The sequence below is a fragment of the Populus trichocarpa genome, chromosome 5 (genome assembly GCF_000002775.5).
Source record: "Populus trichocarpa isolate Nisqually-1 chromosome 5, P.trichocarpa_v4.1, whole genome shotgun sequence".
In the NCBI taxonomy this organism is placed as follows: domain Eukaryota; kingdom Viridiplantae; phylum Streptophyta; class Magnoliopsida; order Malpighiales; family Salicaceae; genus Populus; species Populus trichocarpa.
Genome location: NC_037289.2, coordinates 12,283,751 through 12,306,331, shown reverse-complemented (window position 1 = coordinate 12,306,331; position 22,581 = coordinate 12,283,751). Strand labels below are relative to the sequence as shown.

Here is a 22,581-nt window from a genome sequence, read left to right as displayed (position 1 = left end):
ACTAAATTGTACTTGTTTGACTCGGGTGGGCCGCTTCAGACATTGAGGGGCCCGACCTTGACTTTGTTAGAGACCGGACCGGGGCAGGTCCTCTGAACAGGGTGATCGGGAAGCCCGGCGTCCGGTCAGGTCTAATAGGGCCGCTTTCATGTATAAACAAAATAAAAAATAAAATAAAAACAAATTTCCAAGGGATCTTTTGAAAATTTGCATCCACACGGCCCTACGCGTACTCTGAGTCTATTTTAACATTCCTTTAATCTTGGTGCGCATGCTGTATTGGTCACATGACCGGATTGCCTACCTCTTTTCTCTAGCCTAGACTTTAGAAGAAAGAGAGAGAAGATGATGTCGCAGACGATAGATTTGTTAAAGAAGGAGCTTCCTGTTGAAGAGGGAAGGCTGCCTCTGAACGGAGATGGAGCTAAGACTACTGGTCTGGTCTTGGTCGATCTTGTTAATGGCTTTTGTACTGTTGGTGCTGGCAATTTGGTAACAAAACAAACAACCCAAGAATTGCTCTTTTGCTTCTTCTTCTTATACTATTTACCTACATATATGCATAGACAGAGAGAGGTCTCAATTTGTTTTGTTCTGTTGAGGTTGTGTTATGTTGTTTGTGATTATTAAAAAAAAAAAAAAAAACCTGTTTTGGCAGGCCCCAAAAGTGGCAGATAAGCAAATATCAGAAATGGTGGAGGAATCAGCGAGGATTGCTAGATTATTCTGTGAAAAGAAATGGCCTGTTTTTGCCTTTCTTGATACCCATCATCCTGATATACCCGAGCATCCTTACCCTCCTCATTGCATTCTAGGAACTGATGAAGCAAATCTTATTCCTGGTAGCTACTGTTTCTTTCTTCTTACAATAAAAACCGTACTATTCTTCTTCTTATTTATTTATTGAATGGATGAATGAACGGATGGTATTCTATTCTTTTTTATTTATAGCCCTTCAATGGTTAGAGAATGATCCCAGTGCAACTCTTCGCCGCAAGGATTGTATTGATGGATTCCTTGGTTCAATTGACAAACATGATGGTTCCAATGTCTTTGTTGATTGGGTTCGAAATAATGACATCAAACTTGTAAGCAGCAACACTCCTCTTTTCTTTTCCTCAAATTCTATTTATTGTTTCTTTTCTTTCTTTAAAAATCAATGGTGCATGTTTTCCCTTTGGAAGCTACTGGTTGTAGGGATATGCACAGATATATGTGTCCTGGATTTTGTTTCTTCGGCCTTATCTGCCAGAAATCGTGGCTTTCTTTCTCCTCTAGAGGATGTGGTTGTGTATTCTCGTGCTTGTGCAACCTATGATCTTCCACTTCACATTGCCGAAACTCTCAAAGATACCATAGCACACCCACAGGTACTTTGAATTATTTAATCATTGGTTTGCTTGCTTTGATTCCGCTCCCCCCCCCCCCCCATGTTCCCTGTTTTGATTAACCCTTGTGGTGTACTTCAATTTAGATTAGCGGGCTAGCCAATTACCATGATGGCTGGGTTGTGTATATCGAATGCAAAATTTTCTAATAAGTGTAGATATATCACGGGTCAGCATTTTTCTCAGATTATTGATCTCAGACATGCCAATTTTGTTAGATTATTAGGATTTCGACGCAGTTGAGATTGGACATATAAATTAATAGTTAAGGCACGGTATAGGCATGATGGGGTGGTGTAAATTAATATTAGATTGCTTGTTTAATGCATGGTGATGATTAAGGGACAGTGCCTTTACAAATGAGAAGTGCGATGCACAAATTGGAGGATCAGGTTCTTTGATCAATGGATCAAATCAAAGAACAATTTCATTTTCTTTTATTGTATGTTAGTTGGCTTAATCTTTTGTTTTTTCTTGTAATGATATTTACTTGAATTTGCATCTTTACGGAAAACAGACATTACATGCTTTTCCCTATGCATTGGTGAAATATGCAATCTTACCCCATTTCATTTTATTTTATTTGTGTGGCAGGAGCTGATGCATCACATAGGCCTCTATATGGCCCAGGGAAGGGGAGCTAAGGTAGTATCAGAGGTTTCTTTTGGTGCATTGCCATAGCCATTATTTTAGCCCAGCTATGCTTTACATGTTCGTCGGATAGGGGTAGCCGAAAGAACAGTATGTATCTAGAAAAAGGTTTTTTATATTTGGGCTGCCACTCAATAATTATGGCATAGGTATTGAAATTAGTTGAATGGAAAACAAGATTGTCACATGCCCCTGTGTTTCTTGATTATGTTTTGCTTGGTAAACTTCTGTGCAATTCTAAATGACAATGTATCAACAGGAATGTTCTTGGCCAGTGATTTCGTAGTTGGTTCTGTTTCAATTGTTCATCAACGAAAAAAGTGACCTTTCCATGTTTCGATTCATGAATTATATAGTATTGAAAGGGATATAAACTGGAATTTGTGTGACTAGGCTTCGCATCCCTTTTCAGGAGATCAGCAAACCAAATTTGAATTACAAGGCACTTGACAATTCAGTAGATTAAATTTGAGGCTTCCATCTTGAACATCTCGTGTTGAAGTTCTGGAATTGGTGGGTGGAGATTCAGGGGAAGGGAGAGTTACTTACCCCTGCAGTTGAGCCTGAGATGCAGTGAGCCTTCCCATAATTACATTCAATTCATGCTGCAGTTCTATAGAATTGCATTTTCAGGACTGAATTTACCAGAATTTTCAGCACGGCAGTTAATATCCTCTGGAAGGACAGAGAACCAGGCCAACACGTTCTCCATCAGAATTGTTCAAAAGGATGTTTCTCATTCCAAGTGTTAAGGATACTTCCAAACTACGTGTTCTTTCTGAGGTTCAAGAGAAGGAAAAGAAAAGAATATATCATGTTCTTTCTGGCGCATGAATAATGGTTTTGATATGCAATAAATGGAAGATCAAATTCAAATAAATTCGTCAATTTCAAGTTCACATTTTGTCTGTAGTCGTACTACAAGCAATTTTTTTTCTTTTTTTTGATAAGGATGTGGCTTGGTTACAGACATTGAGGACAGCATATAACAGGAAAGCAAAACTTTCATAGAATTGCGCAGAAAAGATTTCTTGGTTGATTTTATAAGGTTAAAATGCAAACCCACTAACAGGTTAAGTGAAATCAAATTGTTGAAGTATTCTTCTTGTTCTGATACTTTTGATTGATCAATAGTAAGCACCCGTAGTACATAGAAACCATACCTTGATAAAAAGTAGAACAGAGAAGGAAGCTTAGGCTTCTGAAACAACAACAACAACAACAAATGGATTAGATAGAACTCAGCCAACCGATTCAAATAGCACTAATTTACACGTTAGGTCCTGATCTTAGATGTCTCCTATTCATTGCAGGGTGCATGCGAGAAAAGATTGAATTCTTTTGCTTTTTGGGTTTTATGCCAAAGATGAACGACCGCAAAGGAACTCGAGATCGAGTTTCTGAGTGTGGAAGCTGGATATTTTGACGGTGCTTTGATCCGGAAAGCTTAAATTCCTCGTTCAATTTTTCCAGTGTTCTTTCAACTTCGAGTTGGAGTGTTGTTATGTGATCTAAGCCTGCCTGCAATTCATCTGCAACCTTGTTATTCTCTTGTTTCATGTTCAAAATCTCTCCTTGGAACTTAGCAGCTTGATAGCTTGTAAACCTGAACTCATCATCTTCAGCACTCTCCTTCAATACAGCTGTTATTTCATCTTGAATGTCGCACAAAGATGCAAATCTGCTCTTCACTTCATCTTTCAGTTGCATGCTTTTCTCTAACCAGACTGTCAGTTCAGTATGTATCTCTCTAAGGTACTTGTATAGTGGTCGCGCATCTGATTTCAAAGAATATTTTGCATTACTACTCCCATCTTGAATCTTTTGCTTTTCCTCTAGTTTGAACAACTCAGACTGTAGATCTTGAACTTCAGTTTCAAATTTCTGTATTTGTTGGAATGTAGTGCTGAACCTTAACCAGAAATTCAAGTTCTCTTCTAGAACTTCATCAATGTTCATCCGGAATCGATCTTCGATTTCTGAGGTAGTTTCTGGTTGGTCCAATAGAATCACATTGATGTCTCCTGTTACTTCTTGTTCTGTCACCATTGATTCTACAGGTTTGCTATCTTCACCCAAGCCTGCTTGAAGAAGGATCAGCTTCTGGCGTAGAAATTGAATCTGTTCATCCTTCTTTGCATTAGCACTCTTCAACTCTCTTACCTGCACTGTTGCATCAAAGAGGCTATCTCCATTCTTCTTTTCTGCTTCAGTAAGCTGCTTCTTTATTTCCTTGTAATTCCGAAGAATTGTAGTATACTCTGTCAACAGTACTTTTTCTCTATTCTCCATACCATTCATGAACAACTGCTTCCAGTCTGGCTCATCAACTAGCATTGTTTCCTGTTCCCATATTTCAACATTGAGATCATCCATCGGTGAAGGTGAGTCTTTCTTAGCAGTTTTTTCTTCAATTTCCAGGCCACTAAGTTCCTCCAGAGAATTGTTGAGGTCAATAGTTTTCTTGGGTTGACTTGAATTTTGCCCATGCTCTTTTATCTCTTCATCTTCTCTTTTAATCCCTGTAGTCTTTATAGAACTATCAGCATCATTCATTTTATCTTCTTGTTCCTTTAACTCCGCAAAGAAACTGGATTCCGCAGGATATTCCTTTCCTTTCTCTGAAGAATATGAAACCTTGAGCTCGTGACGTGGCTTCAGATTTTGTTGTACCCCAAGACTCTCATCAGGATTTAGTGCATCTTCTGATCCCTTGGAATCTTCATGGGATTTACCAACCTTGAGCTCGTGCATCTCTTTTGTCTTCACATTCTGATGTTTCTCAAGGCTATCATCAGGATTGAGTGCAACTTCTTGTGATTCAACTTTTACCAGTGATCTGTCCCCTGTTTCAGGTTTGACCTCGAATTCCTCATCTGATTTTACAGACAGCAATTTTTCAGAGAGGTGGTCGATATTAGAACGAGCTTCAGTAAAATGTGCCTGAAGGTTGTTATTCTGGTGCTCAACACTCTGTTTTAGATCCTGGAGTCCATACAATTTCTCCTCCATTTCCCTAAGCTGTTCCCTCAAATCATTTTTGCCATTGAATAATATTTCCTTGTCTTCTTCTAAAGTTTGAATTTCTGCTTGCAGTTCATTTGTCTCCAACCTTAACCTCTGTATAAGAGCTGTCTGTGATGAAACTGAAGCTTCCAAGTTAATGATGTTGTTTACAAGTTTATCGATCTTCTCAGCAAGTTCTCCCATGGTGACACATGCACTAGATCCAACCTCGAAGTTTTCCTTAATCTTCTCACGCAACAACTCCATATCCTGTCTCTCTTCTGTATCACTGCTCACTCCTTGATATATACTATCCAATCCTTCTACTCCTTTTAAAGGTTCATCTTTGGCTTCAGGATTTTCTGGATTGATCTCACCATGCAAAAACTCATCCTTGAGAGACTTCAACTTCCCCCGGGCATTGTTGATTCTTTCCCGCTCTTCTACTGCTTCTTCTGCAGATCTCTCTTGTCTCTCCTGCAACAGAGTCAATGTCTCTTGGCATGATTTCAGGGCTGCCGATGCGATCAATTTCCGAGCTTCGTTGTCTTCAATGACCATGCCTGCACCAAATTCATCTTGCAGATTACAAACCTTCTCCTGCATTTCCCTGATCTGAAGCTCAATTTCCCAATACTTGGCAAGTCTGCTGTCATAAGAACTCTTCACAAACTCTTTTTCAGTTTGTAGAGCCAGGATTGTTTTCTGAATTTTGTCAATCTCTTGGAGTCCCTCGGATTTGCTCAAACCAGACTTGGCAACTGTTGCATTCCTTGCTCCTTTCATTGACTTCTTTGATTGCAGCTTCTTTGAAGCTGATGTGATGATACCCTTTATATCTTTAGGAATCTTTGGGACCTTGGGAATATTTGCTTTTGAGATTTCTGGAAGCTTCTTTGCAAATTTAGATGGGGTCTCATCTCCATCTTCTTCCATTGCAAACTGGACTTGTTCTGGGAAAACATAAGCAATGGTATTGTTGGCATTTTGTAGCTCTGTTGATATGTGGTCATACCGTTCAGCTAATGCCCGATAAGCTCGGTAAGAGTCTTCAACGAAGTGTATCAGCTCTGGTCTCTTTTTGTAGTACATTTCAGCCCTCTTGGCAAAAGAGTCTCCATCTTCTTCAATAAGTTGGAGCACGTTTTGAACCTTATCTTCCATATCTGCAATTGAAGATTTGTGTTGTTAAGGCATGTTATACACATTGCGTTTATGCATGTTACGATCAATTGATTCATATATAGATGAAGGCATTTGACAAATTTATAAAGCAATGAGATGGAAATGAACTCCAGTAGTATCAGTTCCTCAGCAGAAGGTCCAAAATTATTTGACATTGCCGGAAGAGGTCCAGAATCTTATTAAAAACGGCCTAATATTGTGACTTGGTTTCTTTTAAGCAGGTTCTATATAATCAACATTAGACTTTTACCATATGTTACCATCACAAAATGAATAAACCTGGAAGTCATTGCCGTGCTTGACTTAACTGGAAAACTAAATGCATTGAAATGAGATCTTTTTCATGCATATGTAAGCCAAACATGTGAGATGTAAACCAATCCAGACTTTTGGGAAATATAGAAACTTGATCAAGCTGGTCTAATAGCGCATCTGGGCTTGGCCTTGCCTTTTTATAGCAAAAAAGAAAAGGAAAACAAATGTATTCTCAACTAAATTTGTTCTTCCAACAAGAACGAGCTTTGCAGAAATCAGATGGAGTGTATCATGCACGTAATGAATCGATTAGCATACGAAGTAGTCTAATTTCCTATTCAATCGTAAATCTCCCTCTACAGCGTTTTGTTAAATCCCGTGAATAAAAAATGAATGTGTGATTGCTACAACATGAGGTTTACAAAAGGCTCATTAATCCAATCACTAACATAACTAGACAAGAGTAAACACTAATAATTACCATGAAGGTTTTGCTCGAGCCATTTAGATTGCTTTGTTCGGATGTGGCTTGCCCACCACCACGAGTAAGCATTGCTTGCAGCTCTCTGCAACATATTACTGTTTCTTTCTTCTCTCTTTTTGTTTCTCCAAATAAAAAATTAATATGTTGGATCATGCAGCTTTTCTCCTTCTCTTTCTTCAACAAGGGACAGACCAAACTACATGCAATGCAACGCTGCAAGTAAGTGCAGCCCTCCCCTCTTTCTCCCCCCCTTTCTCTAACAAAAGAGCACAACAAGACATGGAAACCCGAAACGTCGTACCCTTTTGTTTTGGAAAGACAGAAGAAGAGGGTTGTTGGTTGAGGTTTCAAATTGAAAGAAACAAAAGAGAGGATGCTCCAACTACATGCTAATAATGAGATGATGGAGGGGAGCCATTCCCGGATGGATTAGCTGTTGAATCGAGTTAAAATGAAAAGACCGAACGCCCAGCTGCCAATTTGTGATAGACAAGTGTAAGCATGGAATATGGATGGCACGGTTTTTGCTTTTCCAGGGTGTATATAGAACACCTCCCTTTTCTTTTCTAATCAATTTCTTTCTTTCTTTGAGTTCTCTTTACCCTTTCCTCCTTTTCTTCTTCTAATAATTATTATCAACAATATAAGCAACAAGACTTGCTCCATTCAAGTAAACTAAACTTATAGTCTCACACCTGTCATTACAAACAAAACTAAGAGATCAACTTTGCACTGTGCATTGTGAGTGTATTTACTGTGTATTCGAGCAATGTTTATCGGGGGAATTTGGACCATTCTTACGAGTTTTTCATGTGTTTCGTGCGTTATTCATGCAATGTATTCAGATCATTTTTCTTTCTTTCTTCTGCCATGCATCTCTTTCGACACGGTTGCGCTAGGTTGTAGGTGGTCAATGAGTTTTTGTGGCCTGTCATTCTTCTATCATTCTTGCAGTGTACCCAGTTGATTGGTGGTTGTTGGGAGAGGGTGGGGCTGGTACAGTGAGGTTTGATTTGGGTTGGTTTTGCACGACATGTATTTTTGTCAGCGAATCTTTGTAATTAGTTAGTTTGAAGGTTTTATTGAATTATATCATGGTTCTAGTATGAATACGAGGTTTTCAATCAATTTATAGTATCTTAACAAGAAAATTCTTATTAATCAATAATAAAGAAAACAACAGTAAAATTATATTTCATATATATAAAAATACTAAATCAAGAAAAAAAAAAGGTAAATAGAAGATTCAAAAGGCCTGTAACAATAAACATCAAGAGATAAATGAGCCGACTTAATATTTTGGCATATAACTACAAAGAATAGTTTGTGGATTTTTCTTTTTTCGTATCATCATCTTCCGAGAGGATTCTTGGATCATAGGATTAAGAAGTTTCTATTGAACATATCCGTTTCGTGAGTTTTTTTTTTTTTTTTTGTCTTGGAGACTTGGTGAGTTACTGTGTGGCTTCTTTCTAGGCAGGTAAGCTCCCTCTCATTGTGCTTCATTGGTTATTTCGCTCATTTGTTTTGGATTTTGCTTGATTTTAGGGGGTTCGGTTGGATTTGACTACTAAAATTGAATTATAAGTGTTCTATCACCGTGCAACAAATCAAGAGAATGATAGCGGTGCCAGATCCAAGTAGGCTAGGGTGCTAGACCCAAGTTATTTGGGTCAGGCTGGGGCGCTACAAACTCAAGTTACTTGGGTTCGGCAACGAAACCAGACCCAAGTAACTTGGGCCTGACAGGGCACTAGGCCCAAATAACTTGGGTCTGGCAGGAGTGTTAGCCCAAGTTACCTAGGTCTGGAAAGTGATGCCTAACACAAATTTAATATTTATTATTATTATTATTATTATTAAATTTGAAAGAAAAATAATATTAGTATTGAAGAAAAACCATATATTTGATTTAAATGGTAAAATTAAAAACTATAAGAACTTGGGTCAGACATGTTTAATATTGTTATTAATATAATAAATGTTATTATTTTTGTTATTCTTAATATAATTAATAATGTTTTTTTTTAAAATATTATTACTATTGAAAAAAAACAATAGATTTGATTTGAAGGGTAAAATTAAAAATTATTATCATTGTTATTATTATTAAATTTGAAAAAAAAAAGTGCCACACCCAAGTAACTTGGGTCCGGCAAGGGCTCCCGACCCAAGTAACTTGGATCCCATAAAAATCATTACTATTGAAGAAAAACCATAAATTTGATTTAAAGGGTAAAATTAAAAACTTATTATCATTATTATTAATAATATTAATATAATTATTAATAAAATTGAAGAAAAATATTATTACCATTAAAAAAAATCATATATTTGATTTGAATGGTAAAATTAAAAATTATTATTGTTACTTGGGTCTGGCAAAGAAACCAAACCCATGTAACTTGGGTCCAGCTAGGGTGCCATACCCAAGTAACTTGGGTTCGGTAGGGGAGCCAAACCAAAGCTACTTGGGCCCTTCAGGCGCTCCAGGCTCAAGTAACTTGGGTCTGGTAGTAGTGTTATGACCAAAAAACTTGGGTCCGGCTGAGGCGCCAAGCCCAAGTTACTTGGGGGCTGGCAATGGCACCGACCCAAGTTACTTAGGTTTGGAAGGTGATGTCATACCCAAGTGTTAATATTTATTATTAATAATATTAATTTTATTCTTATTAATATTATGACTACTATTACTACTACTATTATTATTAATAATTTTTTTAAAAAATACTATTACTATTGAAAAAAAAAACCATAAATTTAATTTAAATGGTAAAATTAAAAACTATAAGAACTTGAGTCAGATATATTTAATATTATAAATACTATTATTCTTATTCTTATTAATATTATTAATAAATTGGAAAAAAAATATTATTACTGTTGAAAAAAACCATGTTGTTTGTTAAATTTGAAAAACAAAACATCATACCCAAGCAACTTGGATCCGACTGGGGCTCCAAATCCAAGTAAATTATTGGGTCTAGTAGGGCGCTAGACCCAAGTAACTTGGGTCCAGTAAGGCGCCGGCCCAAGTAACTTGGGTCCGACGACTTTGGTGCCTACCAAGACCAAGTGTACCTTGGACTTGGCTGGCTGCTAAGTTCAAGTACCTTGGACTCGGTTGTTGGACTTAGCCGCCTGCAAAGTCCACGTGTATCTTGGATTTGATCAATTATCAAGTCCAAGTATATTGGGTCCAGTATTAATATTTTTTTAAAAAATATTATTACTATTGAAAAAAACCATAGATTTGATTTGAAGGGTAATAACAACAACAACAACAACAACAACAACAATAATAACATTATTGTTAACATTATTTATATAATTATTAATAAATTTGAAAATATAAACATGGTAGAAAAGAACTCGAGTCAACCTAGGTTTACTCTACTAACCAACCACCCGTGACATGAAATTAGGAGAAGAACATTAATTTTTTTTAAATGACCTAGAATTTTTTAAATGACCTAGAAAAAAGGATCAAAGTTAAATAAATAAATAAAACCCGAGTTATCCCGAGTTAACTTAACAAAACTGTGACCCGGGATAATCCTATAGAAAGGAAAAGTATAAAAAATAAAAGATCTAGAGACCTAATAATCCAATATCAACCTGGGTTAATTTGACTAATCAGCGACCCAGGATAACTCATGGGAAGGAAAGAAGGAAAAAAAAGTAGTGCCATTGTTCATCAACAAATTCCACTGCTAAATTTTCAACCTCTGCAACTCTATTTCTATGCGCTTCATATTACTATTGGTATTATAATTAATATTATAAATATTATTTTTGGGTCGGGCATTGCAGCTAGACCTAACATTCTTGGATCTAGTGTTCTAGCCAAACCCAAGACTTTTGGGCCTGCAGTGCAGTCAGACTCAACGCTCTTGGGCCTAGCCTTGTCGTCAGTCCAAGGCTCTTGGGTCTGGCCTTGCAGACAGACCCAAACCCAAGGTTCTTGAGTCTCAGTTTTTTTTTTTGATATTTTTATGTCTGAAAAAGGCTGCGAGCCACTAAACTAGTATATCATAAAAGGTGTCATATCTTTGAAAATGTTGTATTTTTTCTTGTTTCTTTTGAGTATCTAATTTTCACATAAATAGTGCGTTGAGATAGGATTCGGTTACTGTCATGAAACAAAAAAGATGCAGACAATAAAAATAAAAATATTTTTAATTAAAGAGCTAGAAATAGAAATATAAAAATAAATTTGTTAATGCAATAATTTTAGAGTGAATTTTTTACTTTTAAAATAAGAGATGCAAATGAGACATATATCTAGAGACAATATTTATTACTTTTTATCCCTAAAATATCCCTATAGAATACTCTTTATTCCAAACTTATCAAATTAAGGTATGAAAGGATAAAAATTGTTATTATCATGGTTTTAAACCCAATTTAAGGGTTGATTTAGGATAAGGCCTGACTTAAGAGTCAAGAGTGTCAACCCCAATTTTTTTTTAAAAAGAATCAAAACGATGTTGTTTTGCCAAAAAAATATTTATTTTTCAAAAAACAAATTAATGAGTTTTTGACTTGGGTTTTGAATGGGTTGTGAGTCGACTTGGACTTTTAACCGTGTCAAATCAAGTCAATCATTCCTTTATTTTTTTCTTAAATCCGGATTAGTTAAGGCCTCCAGTTGTTATTAATAATGTATAATACAATAATAATCCATTATTAACTTTAATCATTGCTTATGTCGCATGTTCAATTATTTCTCTGACATTAAATACTTGGATTCTTTTGATCAGTAAAGATTTGCACCTAGGATTTATATAGTAATGTCTTTATACTCTCAATGTAAACACCACGGTTGTAAGTTCCAAATCATGCACTAGATAGTTAACCTCATCTAGCTTTAATTGCCTCAAAGCATAGATGATTTTTTCATGTTGCATCAAAACATACTGGAGACCCTTCCTAGAAGCATCATTATAAACTATAAACCATTCTGACCCTGAGAGAAGAGTCAATACTAGGACAGAAGTGAGCCTTCTCTTCAATTCCTGAAAGTTTTCCTCACACTTCTTTAACTATTCAAACTTCACTTCTTTTCAAGTTAATCGAATCAAAGAAGATGTTATTGTGGAATACCCTTCCATAAACCTCTTGTAGTACCTCCCTAACCATAATAAACTATGTATTTCTTTCATGTTTATTTGTCTTTCCCACTTTAACAAAGCTTTCACTTTCCTCAAATCCATAAATATCCCCTCAACTGATATTGCATTCCCAAAAAAATCACCTTATTCAACTAAAAATCACATTTACTTAGCTTTATATATAACTGATGATCCCTTAAAATCTACAATACACTCCTTAAATGTTGTTCATGCTCTTGAAAAAAGATTAAATAAACTAGTATATTATCTATAAACACCACCACATACTTGTCTAAATAAAATCAAAAAATTTAATTCATCAAATCTATAAGTATAATCGAAGCATTTATTAACCTAAAAGGCATCACCAAAATTCATAACATGTCCTAAAAATAATTTTTCATAACAATAATATAAGTAATATGAGGAATAAGCCCAAACTTTATTAATCCGTCAACAAAGGAAGTACACAACAATTATGTGTGTGCTATGCACAATTTATCCAACATGCTTTACACTTTAGGATATATATATATATATATATATATATATATATATATATATATATATGTCAAAATTGCATCTATAGATGTGCATAAATTCAGAATACAATCATGATTTTCTTTTGTTGCTTACATTGTCTTCATTTTTCTTTTAATTTATAGTTTTACTACAAATAAAGTTTTATTTCACAAAATTAATATTTAATTCATCACTAAAATATGACTCAACACTTTGTATATGTGAAAAAATACAAACCAAAAGAAATTTCAACATCTCATGCTAATGAAATCTGAAAAAATCTGAAAAGATGAAATTATAATTAATAAAATTCGATAACCAAAATTAAAAAAATTCATATTATTTCTATGAACAGTGAATTCTCCTATTCTTTTAGCATAGTTAGTAATAATATATGATATGCTTGCATGTTTACAAAAGTAGCAAAACAAGTAGCGGAAAAGCCATATAATTTCCCCAGAATCTTGGTTCCAAATTATACTTCCATTTCCTCATGATAGAATCTTGGCTCCAAATAGTAACCACAACAACTTTTTTGTTATTTTGAATAAATCCTATATGTGATTTATCTTCAATTTTATTACTTACTCATGTTTAAGATTGCACTTGAATTTGTACCAAAAAAGCTTTTCATTCAACGTGAAAAATTACTTTTTAAAAAGCTACTTTTCAAAATGCTTTTCACTTGAAAATGCATTAAAATGATTTTTTTAAATTATTTAAAAATTATTTTTGATATCAGCGCATCAAAAAATATTAATTTAAAGTAAAGAAAAAATAAAAAAAATTTAATTTTTTTCAAAAACGCTTTTGAAACACAAAAACAAACATGGCTTAAAAATTACTTTGTGAATTTGTGATGGTTAGATATTTTATATTGTTGATCTAAATTAAAGTAGTTTTAGTTATTATATAGTGGTATTTGATATAACCTTTATTAATATTTGAAGTTGAATTCTACTCAGTTGAGTTATGAGTATGAAATCATATTCAAGTAATTTAATATAATTCTAATAAAAACATGTAGCGATCTTTATTAGAAAAATGAAGTCACAAACTAATGTGACAAAGCTTTTAATATGAATTCGAAATTATATAATGGATAATATTTTTTTCCGAACCTCACGATAAAATATATATTAGTTTTATTTAAAAATATGTAATTATGATTTTTTAAATTCTGTAATTAAATATATATGTACACATACACAAAAAAAAATCATGTTTTTTGTAGTGATATTTTAAATTTTATAGCTTCGATACAAAGGGTGGTTTAAAATTGTTGTGATTTTGTTGCTAAAACAGTTCATTTAATATAATTCTAATAAAAATAATTAGCCAATCAAAAATTATTTTAGTCACGTGAAGGGATCTAGTTGATTAAATAATTTTGATGATTTGTATTAAATTATAATGTTTCTAGGAATAAGGACCGAAATGTAAGTTTGCAAGCCATCACTTTCCAATTGGGTAATATATGGGTCATAACAGTTTCAATTAAAAAACTTGAACTTTTCAATGATTTCCTTCCATTTTTCTCAAATCAAGGCTTCTTTTAAACGTCAAAAACGTCATGGTGATTATTAATATTCATTCTTTTTTATTTTAAATGCTAAATAATAAAAAAAAAATTAATATTCATATATTTGAATTATTTTATGGATCCGTAGGATTCTGGCGGATTTGGAAGTTTTGGAAGCGGAACCGTGCTCTGAAGGTTTTGACAACAAAAACTATTAAATATATATTTGGTATTGTGATACTTTTTATAATTATAATTTAAGAATATAGATAAAAAAAATATAAATTATAGTTTTATCATAAAAAAAATATTTAAGAGATAATATTTAGTAGAATCCATGTAAAATTATGTGTCTATTAATTAACCAAATATTTTCAAAACTATAATCAGAGCAAAACATCATTTTAACTATACTTCACCACACTACTGAACAGTTGAAAGCTTAATTGTGCAACTTTAAACTACCATCCAACATATGATAAAAAGTTATATGCATTAGTGAGAACTTTGAAGGCTTGACAACATTACATTTGTCCTAGATAGTTTGTGATTTATACCGATCATCAATTTTTTAGACACTTGAAAAATCAAGGTAAGATGAATCGTAGACATGTCGAGTTGGTGGAATTTATTGAGACATTCTCACATGTCATCAAATACAAGCAAAATATAAAAAATATAATTGCAAATGTATTATCGCAAATGTATGTTATTCTTAACACTTTGAATACTAGACTTTTAGGATTTGAGTATGCGAAAGAATTATATCCTGATGATACTGATTTCGGTGATATTTATTTTCAATGTGAGCTTTCAGCAACTAATGGATTTTTTTAGACGAAATGCATTTTTATTTAAAGATCAAATATTATTTATGCCTAATTGTTTAATGAATGAATTGCTTGTAAGGGAAACTCATGGTGGCGGATTATTTGAACACTTTGAGATTACTAAGACTTTAGAAGTTTTACATGAACACTTTTATTGGCTTAACATGAAAAGAGATGCATAAAACATTTGTGATAGGTACATAACATGTACACAAACTAAGTTTAAAGTGATGCCCCATGAGTTATATACACACCTTCAAATGTTTCTAAAGAACTTTGGGTTGATATTTCTATAGACAAACAATACTTCACCTTTTCTTATCTTTTTCTATAAGTATCGTCATTCTAAAGGACTTATCAATTAGCATGAGCATCAACCACCACATAAAAATAATATTTCTGCAAGTTTTTAATGGAAAAAAGAAGAAGAAAAACTCTCTCTTAAACCTTTTAAAAACAAATAAAATCTTAAAAAGTAAACTATAACCAACAATTCAAAAGGAAAATTCAATTTAAAAGTTTTTAAATATAAAACTTCAAAAATCCATACATCAAACAACCTTATAGCTATGTGATGAGGATTTTCATTTTAATGATAGTTTTGGATGAAGTTGTCACCAAATTTCATCCGACAAAAGTTCTCTATACTCTTTTTCTTTTTTTCTTAATATTTGCTTGGTTATTGCAAATCATAAGTCATTCAAGTATTCGGTTTCTAATGGTAATTCACATGACCTACTAGTAAAAAATCTCCTAAACACTTTTAGGAGAGATGAATTGCCATGCCTTTGAATTTTAGCTTTTTTCTTTTGTATTTTTTAGGTGTTTTGTGTACTGTGCTATTTACTTCACTGAAAACAAAAGGCATAACATTCTATTCATAAAAAAAACTTGAAAATGCTATAAATAAAAAAATATTAATTTGCACCCTGGATAATATCACAATATTATTTCAGGATAATTTTAAAAATTTATTCAATCAAATCCTTGCTTTATTTTTTCTAATTTTAGAATTATAATCCTATGAATAAATTATATTCTAGTCCTCAATTTCTAAAAATTATTTACAATCAAGTCACACTTAATTAATCATTCTATTTTAATTTCTGACCAATGGTTCTTCTATATGTGCCCCATTAAGTTTTGTAATAAATTGGTTCAAATATAAATCATAATTCTAAATAAAATAGGATTGAATAAATTAATTTTATATAATTTCAACAATTGATTGATTTTATATTTGAAGATCAAGTATATTGTTTAACAACCTATTATGATCCCAAAATATTAGGAAAGTCATAAGTGGTTTGACTTAACCTTTTAGTGACTAGTTCTCAGTATAATTATTATTCATTCATTATTTAAAGGTCAAATATAATGTCTAACAACTGTCATGATTCTCTAAATATTAGAAAAGTTATAAGTGATTTGACTTAACATTTTAGTAATCAGTTTCTTCGTGTAATTATTATTCATTCATCAACAACATTTCAATTTAGACATTATAGCACGAAATGTATCTACTTTGTTAAATCATGTTTATTCTCAACAACATATTCAATGATTATTTGAATAAAATTTGAAACTTTTTCAAATCTCTTTTCATCTTGCACAAGGATTTACAATCAATACTATTTGAGAACATATAGAGCATTTTTTGTAATTCACCTAGAGTGATGAATCTTCTCTTGATTACTCAAATACTTTCATATAATTCATATTATACCCAATATCTTTTTACTTGTTACCCTTAATTAGAACGTGTAGCAAGATCAAAACATAACATTTCATATATAAGATAACATAGTAATCTCAAATTTAAAAATCACTTACATAACTATCATGTGAGTCATTCCATGTGATCTCTTCCTATGAAATTCTTATAATGATGAGTTCAATGTAAATATCATTTGACGAGCACCTACATATTAGTTCTAGATATCCATTATACCTTTAACTTATAAGAACAAATGTTTCCTTTCATAAAAAAAAAAATAACATAATATATATTAGTCTCAATAACTCTAATTAATATACAGTTATAATAGAACATTAACCAGTAACATTTATGAACAATATTTCGATGTAATAGAAATCCTATAACTATAACAACTTTATAATTTCATTTACAAAATATTTTTGTTTGAAGAACTTTATCTTTATTTTAGATTTATTAATCAAATATTAAATTCATTAATCAAATATTTAATAAATATTAAAAATAAATAAATATTTATTAATTAATTGACTACAAGATATATACAATCACAATTTTCCCTTTCCATGACCAACTAAATATATACCCTTGTGGTTGAAGGAGTAAGATAGATGTAAGCCACATGTTATAACAAGTAAAAACATTAAGATAGAATCCTGAGGGATGTAGCTCAACTGGTTAGGCCCTGAATTTGCTCCTTAAAGGTTACTAGTTCGAGTCCCACAAACTTCAGAGCCACTGGAGGCTTACATGGTTGTTAATTTCAGGGCTCGTAGGATTAGTCAAAGTACGCGCAAGCTGCCCCGGACACCCATGTTAATAATTAAAAAAAACATTAAGATAGACTTTCTGTGCACAAGCTTTAAAAGGGAAATTAAATCATCAAAATAAGTGCCCTGGCTATGAATGTAAAAACACCTCTTGAATGGTGTGCAAGGAAAATCATGCCGGCTCCAGGTTCTGATCCATAAAAGGTGCTAACCCTCGCTTGTAACTAGATCTTTTTCAAGAACATGTGGCAAAATGGAAATAGCCACATTTATCCTTCGGTTGTATTTAACTCTACCCTGGGCTTTGCTGAAAGACCTTTTGCCATCATCTCTTCATCATACTTTCTAGCCATATCTACCATGCCCTTTTGAATTAGAGCATCAATTAAAGCATTATATGCAAATTCATCTGGACTGCACCCAAGTTTCTCCATTTTCTTCCACACTAAAAAAACTGGTCGAAGAAATCCCCATCTTCCAAACTTTCTCATTAGCATTACATATGTGTCCATCCTTGGGCAAACCCCATTCTCAATCATCTGATCGAAAAGACAAAGAATCTCTTTTGGCTTCTCAAGACACCTAAAGAAACAATGATAAGTGAAGACATCAGGGGCAATATATGACTGGGGCATTTCATCCAGCATTTTATAGGCTTCCTTTATCCTCCCATTTTCACACAAAAGCTTTATCACCGTATTACAAGTCACAACATTCGGCTGACAACCCAATTCCCTCATTTCACGATAAACCCTCAAGACGAAATCCACACCCTCTGATAAACCAATGGCATTAATAACCGTATTATATGCCACAACATCCAGCTTTATTCCCTTACTCTTCATCTCTTTATACAATTTCACCGCTTTCCAAGGCTTCCCACTTTTGCACAGTATATCCATGTATATGGAATATGAATGCAAGTCCTTACAAACTTCTTTCCTATCCATCTCCTCCCAGAACTCCCTACACTTACCCCACCAACCCATCTTAAACCACCCGCGTAAAATCATATTATAAATCTTTGTTATATTCCTAACATTGATGCTGTTATTGTTATTTCCAAAACACAGTTCATGTGCTTCTATAACATGCTTGTACTCACAAAGTGCATCAACAAGAATACAATAAGACGTCTCGTCTTTTAAACCGAATTCTTTTAATCTATCCTCATAAACACTTACTGCTTCATTAACAAGATGAGCAGATATATAACGATGAAACAATACACGAAAGGTAGTATGATTAGGCGTTGAAAAAGGGTTATTTCTCATTCTCTGAATCAAGTCCCATGATAAATCGAATTCAAAGAACTTACCCAAGATGTCAATCATGCGATTGTAAGTCTCTGTTGTGTGCTGAAATTGGGATTCAGTTTCCACCCAGTTGAAGAAATCCAGAGCTCGTTTCCAGTCATTGTTGTAACATGACAGGGTTTGAAAAACAGTGCTGGAGTCAAGATTTAGTGGATCTGATTGTGGGGGATTTGGGGTTCGGGAATGGAAATGAAAAGTGGGGGTATTTGTTGAGTATGGAAGGAGGAGGGTTTTAGCGGGGTTTAGGCGTCTAGTAAGTATCGAAGAGTTCATTGCTGTTTGGGCTTTGGGGATCAGAGAAGAGGAGAGAGGAGATGAGATGAGGGGGGCATTGCAATGCTTGTCGTGGCAGGAATAAATAAATAAATAAATAAATTATTAACATTAATAATTAACAAATGACAATTCATGATAACAAATAACAATAACAATTAATATACAATAACTAAAGACGAAGGGTTGTTTATTGTTTCAATTACTATGGCTAGTTGGCTACCGTGCGTCTGAGTTTTGTCCCTCTTTCTATTGATATTTAAACAATTATATATTTTATTTTAATTTTATTTTATAGTTTCATTTTTCTATATTATATTCAGTGTTTTAAGCTTAATAATTTATTTTAGTTTGAGTGTTATATTATATTCTCAATATCAAAAAATATATCTATATTACTTTATTTTGTAAAATAAAATTTGATTTTGTCAATTAAAAAGATTTAAAACAACATGGACTAAATTTAATTTCGAAACAAAAAACCATCCCATTTTTCTTTTTTTAATGTTCATGGGGCACAAAAAACCACAGTTTAGTCACTAGAGTTTTAACCTTTTAATTTTGCTCCTTTTTATTTTAAGGATTTCATGTTTTAATGTAAAACTTTATTTATTTTATATTTTAGCCTCTAGGATTTTAGAGGAGAGAGTGTCGAAAAATGGAAGAGGAGAGAGAAAGTGGTTAGTCATCCATATTTCATCCCCAAAAAATCGATCTTGGTGTTAATGGGTTTGTCATAGAGAGAATGGTTAAATAGAGGTAGTGTTTCCCTTTGAACATTATGACAAAATCAAGAAGGATCCAATTCGGCTTTTCGAAGCAATGATACATGAAACATATTATGAATTCTAAGAAGATGAGAAAGTAACGCTAACTTGTATGTTATTGGCCTAATTCTCTTTATAATATCAAAGGAATCAATATATTTGGATGCTAGTTTTCTCTTCCTTTTAAAACAGATAATGTTCTTCTAGGGTGCGACTTTCAAGAATACTTGATCACCCATGTTGAACTCCAACGACCTTCTTCGATTATTAGCATAACTTTTTGTTTATCTTAAGCTTCATTCATCCGTTCTCTAATTTCCTTCACTTTGCCTATAGATATCTGGACCAATTCTAGTCCCAATAACTTCCTTTCACCCACTTCATCCTAACATAGTGGAGTACGACATTTGCATAATGCCACAAATGAAGCCATACCTATAATGGCCTGATAGTTGTTATTGTATGCAAATCCCACTAATGATAGATGATTTTCCTAGTTTCCCTTAAATTCCAACGCACATGATCTCAACAGGTTTTCCAATATCTGAATAGTCCTCTCTGATTGTTTGTCAATCTAAGGATGAAAAACTATATTTAGATTCAAATTTGTTCCCAAAAAACATTGTATATATGACCATATTCAAGAAGTAAATTAAGGGTCCCTGATAGAAAAAAAAATAGACATTGGGACTTTGTGTAGTCTAATTACTTCATCAATGTACAATCTAGCCAATTTGACTACTAGAGCAGACATCTTCATAGGTAAGAACAAGGTAGACTTAGTTAGCCAATTGACAACCACTCAAATTATATCATTGCCTTTTTTACCCCTTAGAAGTTTTGATACAAAATCTATCATAATATCCTCCTAATTCCATTTTGGCATTGAAAGAGGTTGTAATTCTCCAACAAGTTTCTAATGTTCTACTTTCATCTGTTGACAAACACCACACTTCGCTATAAACTCTACTACCTTTTTTTCATGTTAAACCATTAGTAATGTTCTTTTAAATCTCTATACATCTTTGTACTTCCTGGTTGAACCATAAAATGGGATTCATGAGCCCTTTATCCTTATTTAACATTTCATAGTTCAAAGAGTATAACTGATTTTCCATTGTTGGGATGCCATTTTCCATGATTTAAAAAGAAGTTATCTCCTTTGATCCCACGATGGCCTTTATCTTTTCTATCTCCATATCCTTCTATTGAGCCTCCAACACTTTATCACATAACACTAGTTTTACTATTATTCATGCCAAAAAAGATCCTTCAAGATCCCTACATAATTGTACCCCTTGTCTTTCTTAATTCTAAGACCTTTAACTGATCGTGAACTTGTATGCAGTTGACCCTAATACTTGATATGTGGCTCAAAGCATCTACTACTACATTTGTTTTCCCGAGATGGTAATCAATATATAATCATAATCTTTAATCAGCTTCACCAATCTTTTATGACATAAATTCAATTCCTTTTGCATCATCAAATATTTAAGACTTTTATGGTCAGTAATGTCTCCAATTCTTTAAGGACAAAAAATCATAGCTAGCTCTAAATCATTTACTAAATCATTCTCTTCATGTTTTTGTAATTGTCTAGATGCATTAGTAATCACTTTTCAGTGTTACATTAAAACACACACACAAGGCCTTTCCTCGGAGAAGTATTATATACTACTAACTCTATTGTTAGCCCTTTTAGAAGGGCTAACACTAGATTGATGTCAACTTCCTATTTAACTCCTCTTCTCACACTTCTTCCTCCATTCAAATTTTACTCCCTTTCAAGTTAAGTGTGTAATTGGTACTCCTATCAATGCAAGCCCTTCAATGAATTGTCGATAATACCTAGCCAATCCAAGGAAACTATGATTTTTTATCACATTAGTATCTCAATCCTAATTCAAAACAACCTTTAATGTCTTATGGTTCATATAAACACCTTATATAGATATCACATTCCCTAAAAATAGAACTTTAAACAGTCAAACTTCACACATTTAGCTTTGTATACAACTGATTTTCTCCTAGAGCCTGTAGCACTATTCCAAAATGTTGTTCATGCTTCATCTAATCCCTTGAATACATTAAGATGTTATCAATAAGCACTACTATAAACTTATCTAGCTATGGCCAAAACACCTAATTCATCAAATCCATAAACATAATTGGGGTGTTAGTTAGGCTAAAAGACATCACTAAAAACTCAAAGTGTTCATATTGAGTCCTAAAAATAGTTTTGGGACATCTTTTTCCTTTATCCTCAATTGATGGTACCTAGATCTCAAGCCAATATTTGAAAACACTTGTACTCCCTTCAAAATTTGAAAAAAATCAAATTGTGGAAGCGAATATCTATTCTTTACCGTTACCCAATTCAATTTCCTATAATCAATGCAAAGTCATAGGGTTTTTGTATTTTTTTTTTCAAAAATAAGACTAGGGCTCGTTAGGGTGAATCACAAAGTTGGACAAACCCTTTACCTAATAATTCATGTAATTGGATCTTCAATTCCTTTAACTCTATTGGGGCCATTCTATAAGGAGCCTAAGAAATAGGTGTGGTCCCCAACAACATGTCTATGGTAACTTCCAAATCTTACATTGGGGTAATCTCGGTAATTCATCTGAAAGAATATCGAGAAATCCTCTTACCACAAATATTTTTGACAATTCAATAATACCTTTTTTCACAGTGTCGATAATATAAACTAGTAGGCATCACATCCATTCCTCAACATTTTCCTTGCAGTCATAATTAAAATGATGCAATTTAGC

At 33.2% G+C, this 22,581-nt stretch overlaps 3 protein-coding genes across 3 annotated transcripts; 1 reads left to right on the top strand and 2 right to left on the bottom strand.

The window, feature by feature from the left end:
• Positions 1 to 5: 5 nt before the first annotated feature.
• On the top strand, positions 6 to 2,313 carry LOC7489775 (nicotinamidase 1). Its single transcript, XM_002307267.4, has 5 exons — positions 6 to 492; positions 659 to 842; positions 952 to 1,088; positions 1,185 to 1,370; positions 1,983 to 2,313. The coding sequence occupies exons 1-5, from the start codon at positions 346 to 348 to the stop codon at positions 2,067 to 2,069; spliced, it is 741 nt and encodes a 246-aa protein (XP_002307303.1). The 5' UTR covers positions 6 to 345; the 3' UTR covers positions 2,070 to 2,313.
• Positions 2,314 to 3,238: 925 nt separating this feature from the next.
• Positions 3,239 to 7,547, bottom strand: LOC7489774 (protein NETWORKED 2D). Its single transcript, XM_024602079.2, has 2 exons — positions 6,967 to 7,547; positions 3,239 to 6,211 (listed from the first exon to the last, which is right to left on the bottom strand). The coding sequence occupies exons 1-2, from the start codon at positions 7,058 to 7,060 to the stop codon at positions 3,309 to 3,311; spliced, it is 2,997 nt and encodes a 998-aa protein (XP_024457847.1). The 5' UTR covers positions 7,061 to 7,547; the 3' UTR covers positions 3,239 to 3,308.
• Positions 7,548 to 17,161: 9,614 nt separating this feature from the next.
• Positions 17,162 to 19,119, bottom strand: LOC7476425 (pentatricopeptide repeat-containing protein At1g80550, mitochondrial). Its single transcript, XM_002306472.4, has one exon. The coding sequence runs from the start codon at positions 19,031 to 19,033 to the stop codon at positions 17,714 to 17,716; it is 1,320 nt and encodes a 439-aa protein (XP_002306508.1). The 5' UTR covers positions 19,034 to 19,119; the 3' UTR covers positions 17,162 to 17,713.
• Positions 19,120 to 22,581: the final 3,462 nt, after the last annotated feature.

Bases quoted from the DNA above. Each gene is read 5' to 3' on its own strand.
- LOC7489775 (XM_002307267.4), top strand. From the start codon at position 346: ATGATGTCGCAGACGATAGATTTGTTAAAGAAGGAGCTTCCTGTTGAA. The intron at 493-658 runs GTAACAAAACAA...CTGTTTTGGCAG, and splicing joins CTGTTGGTGCTGGCAATTTG to GCCCCAAAAGTGGCAGATAA. The intron at 1,089-1,184 runs GTAAGCAGCAAC...TCCCTTTGGAAG, and splicing joins GAAATAATGACATCAAACTT to CTACTGGTTGTAGGGATATG.
- LOC7489774 (XM_024602079.2), bottom strand. From the start codon at position 7,060: ATGTTGCAGAGAGCTGCAAGCAATGCTTACTCGTGGTGGTGGGCAAGC. The intron at 6,212-6,966 runs GTAATTATTAGT...CTTCAATTGCAG, and splicing joins GCTCGAGCAAAACCTTCATG to ATATGGAAGATAAGGTTCAA.
- LOC7476425 (XM_002306472.4), bottom strand. From the start codon at position 19,033: ATGAACTCTTCGATACTTACTAGACGCCTAAACCCCGCTAAAACCCTC.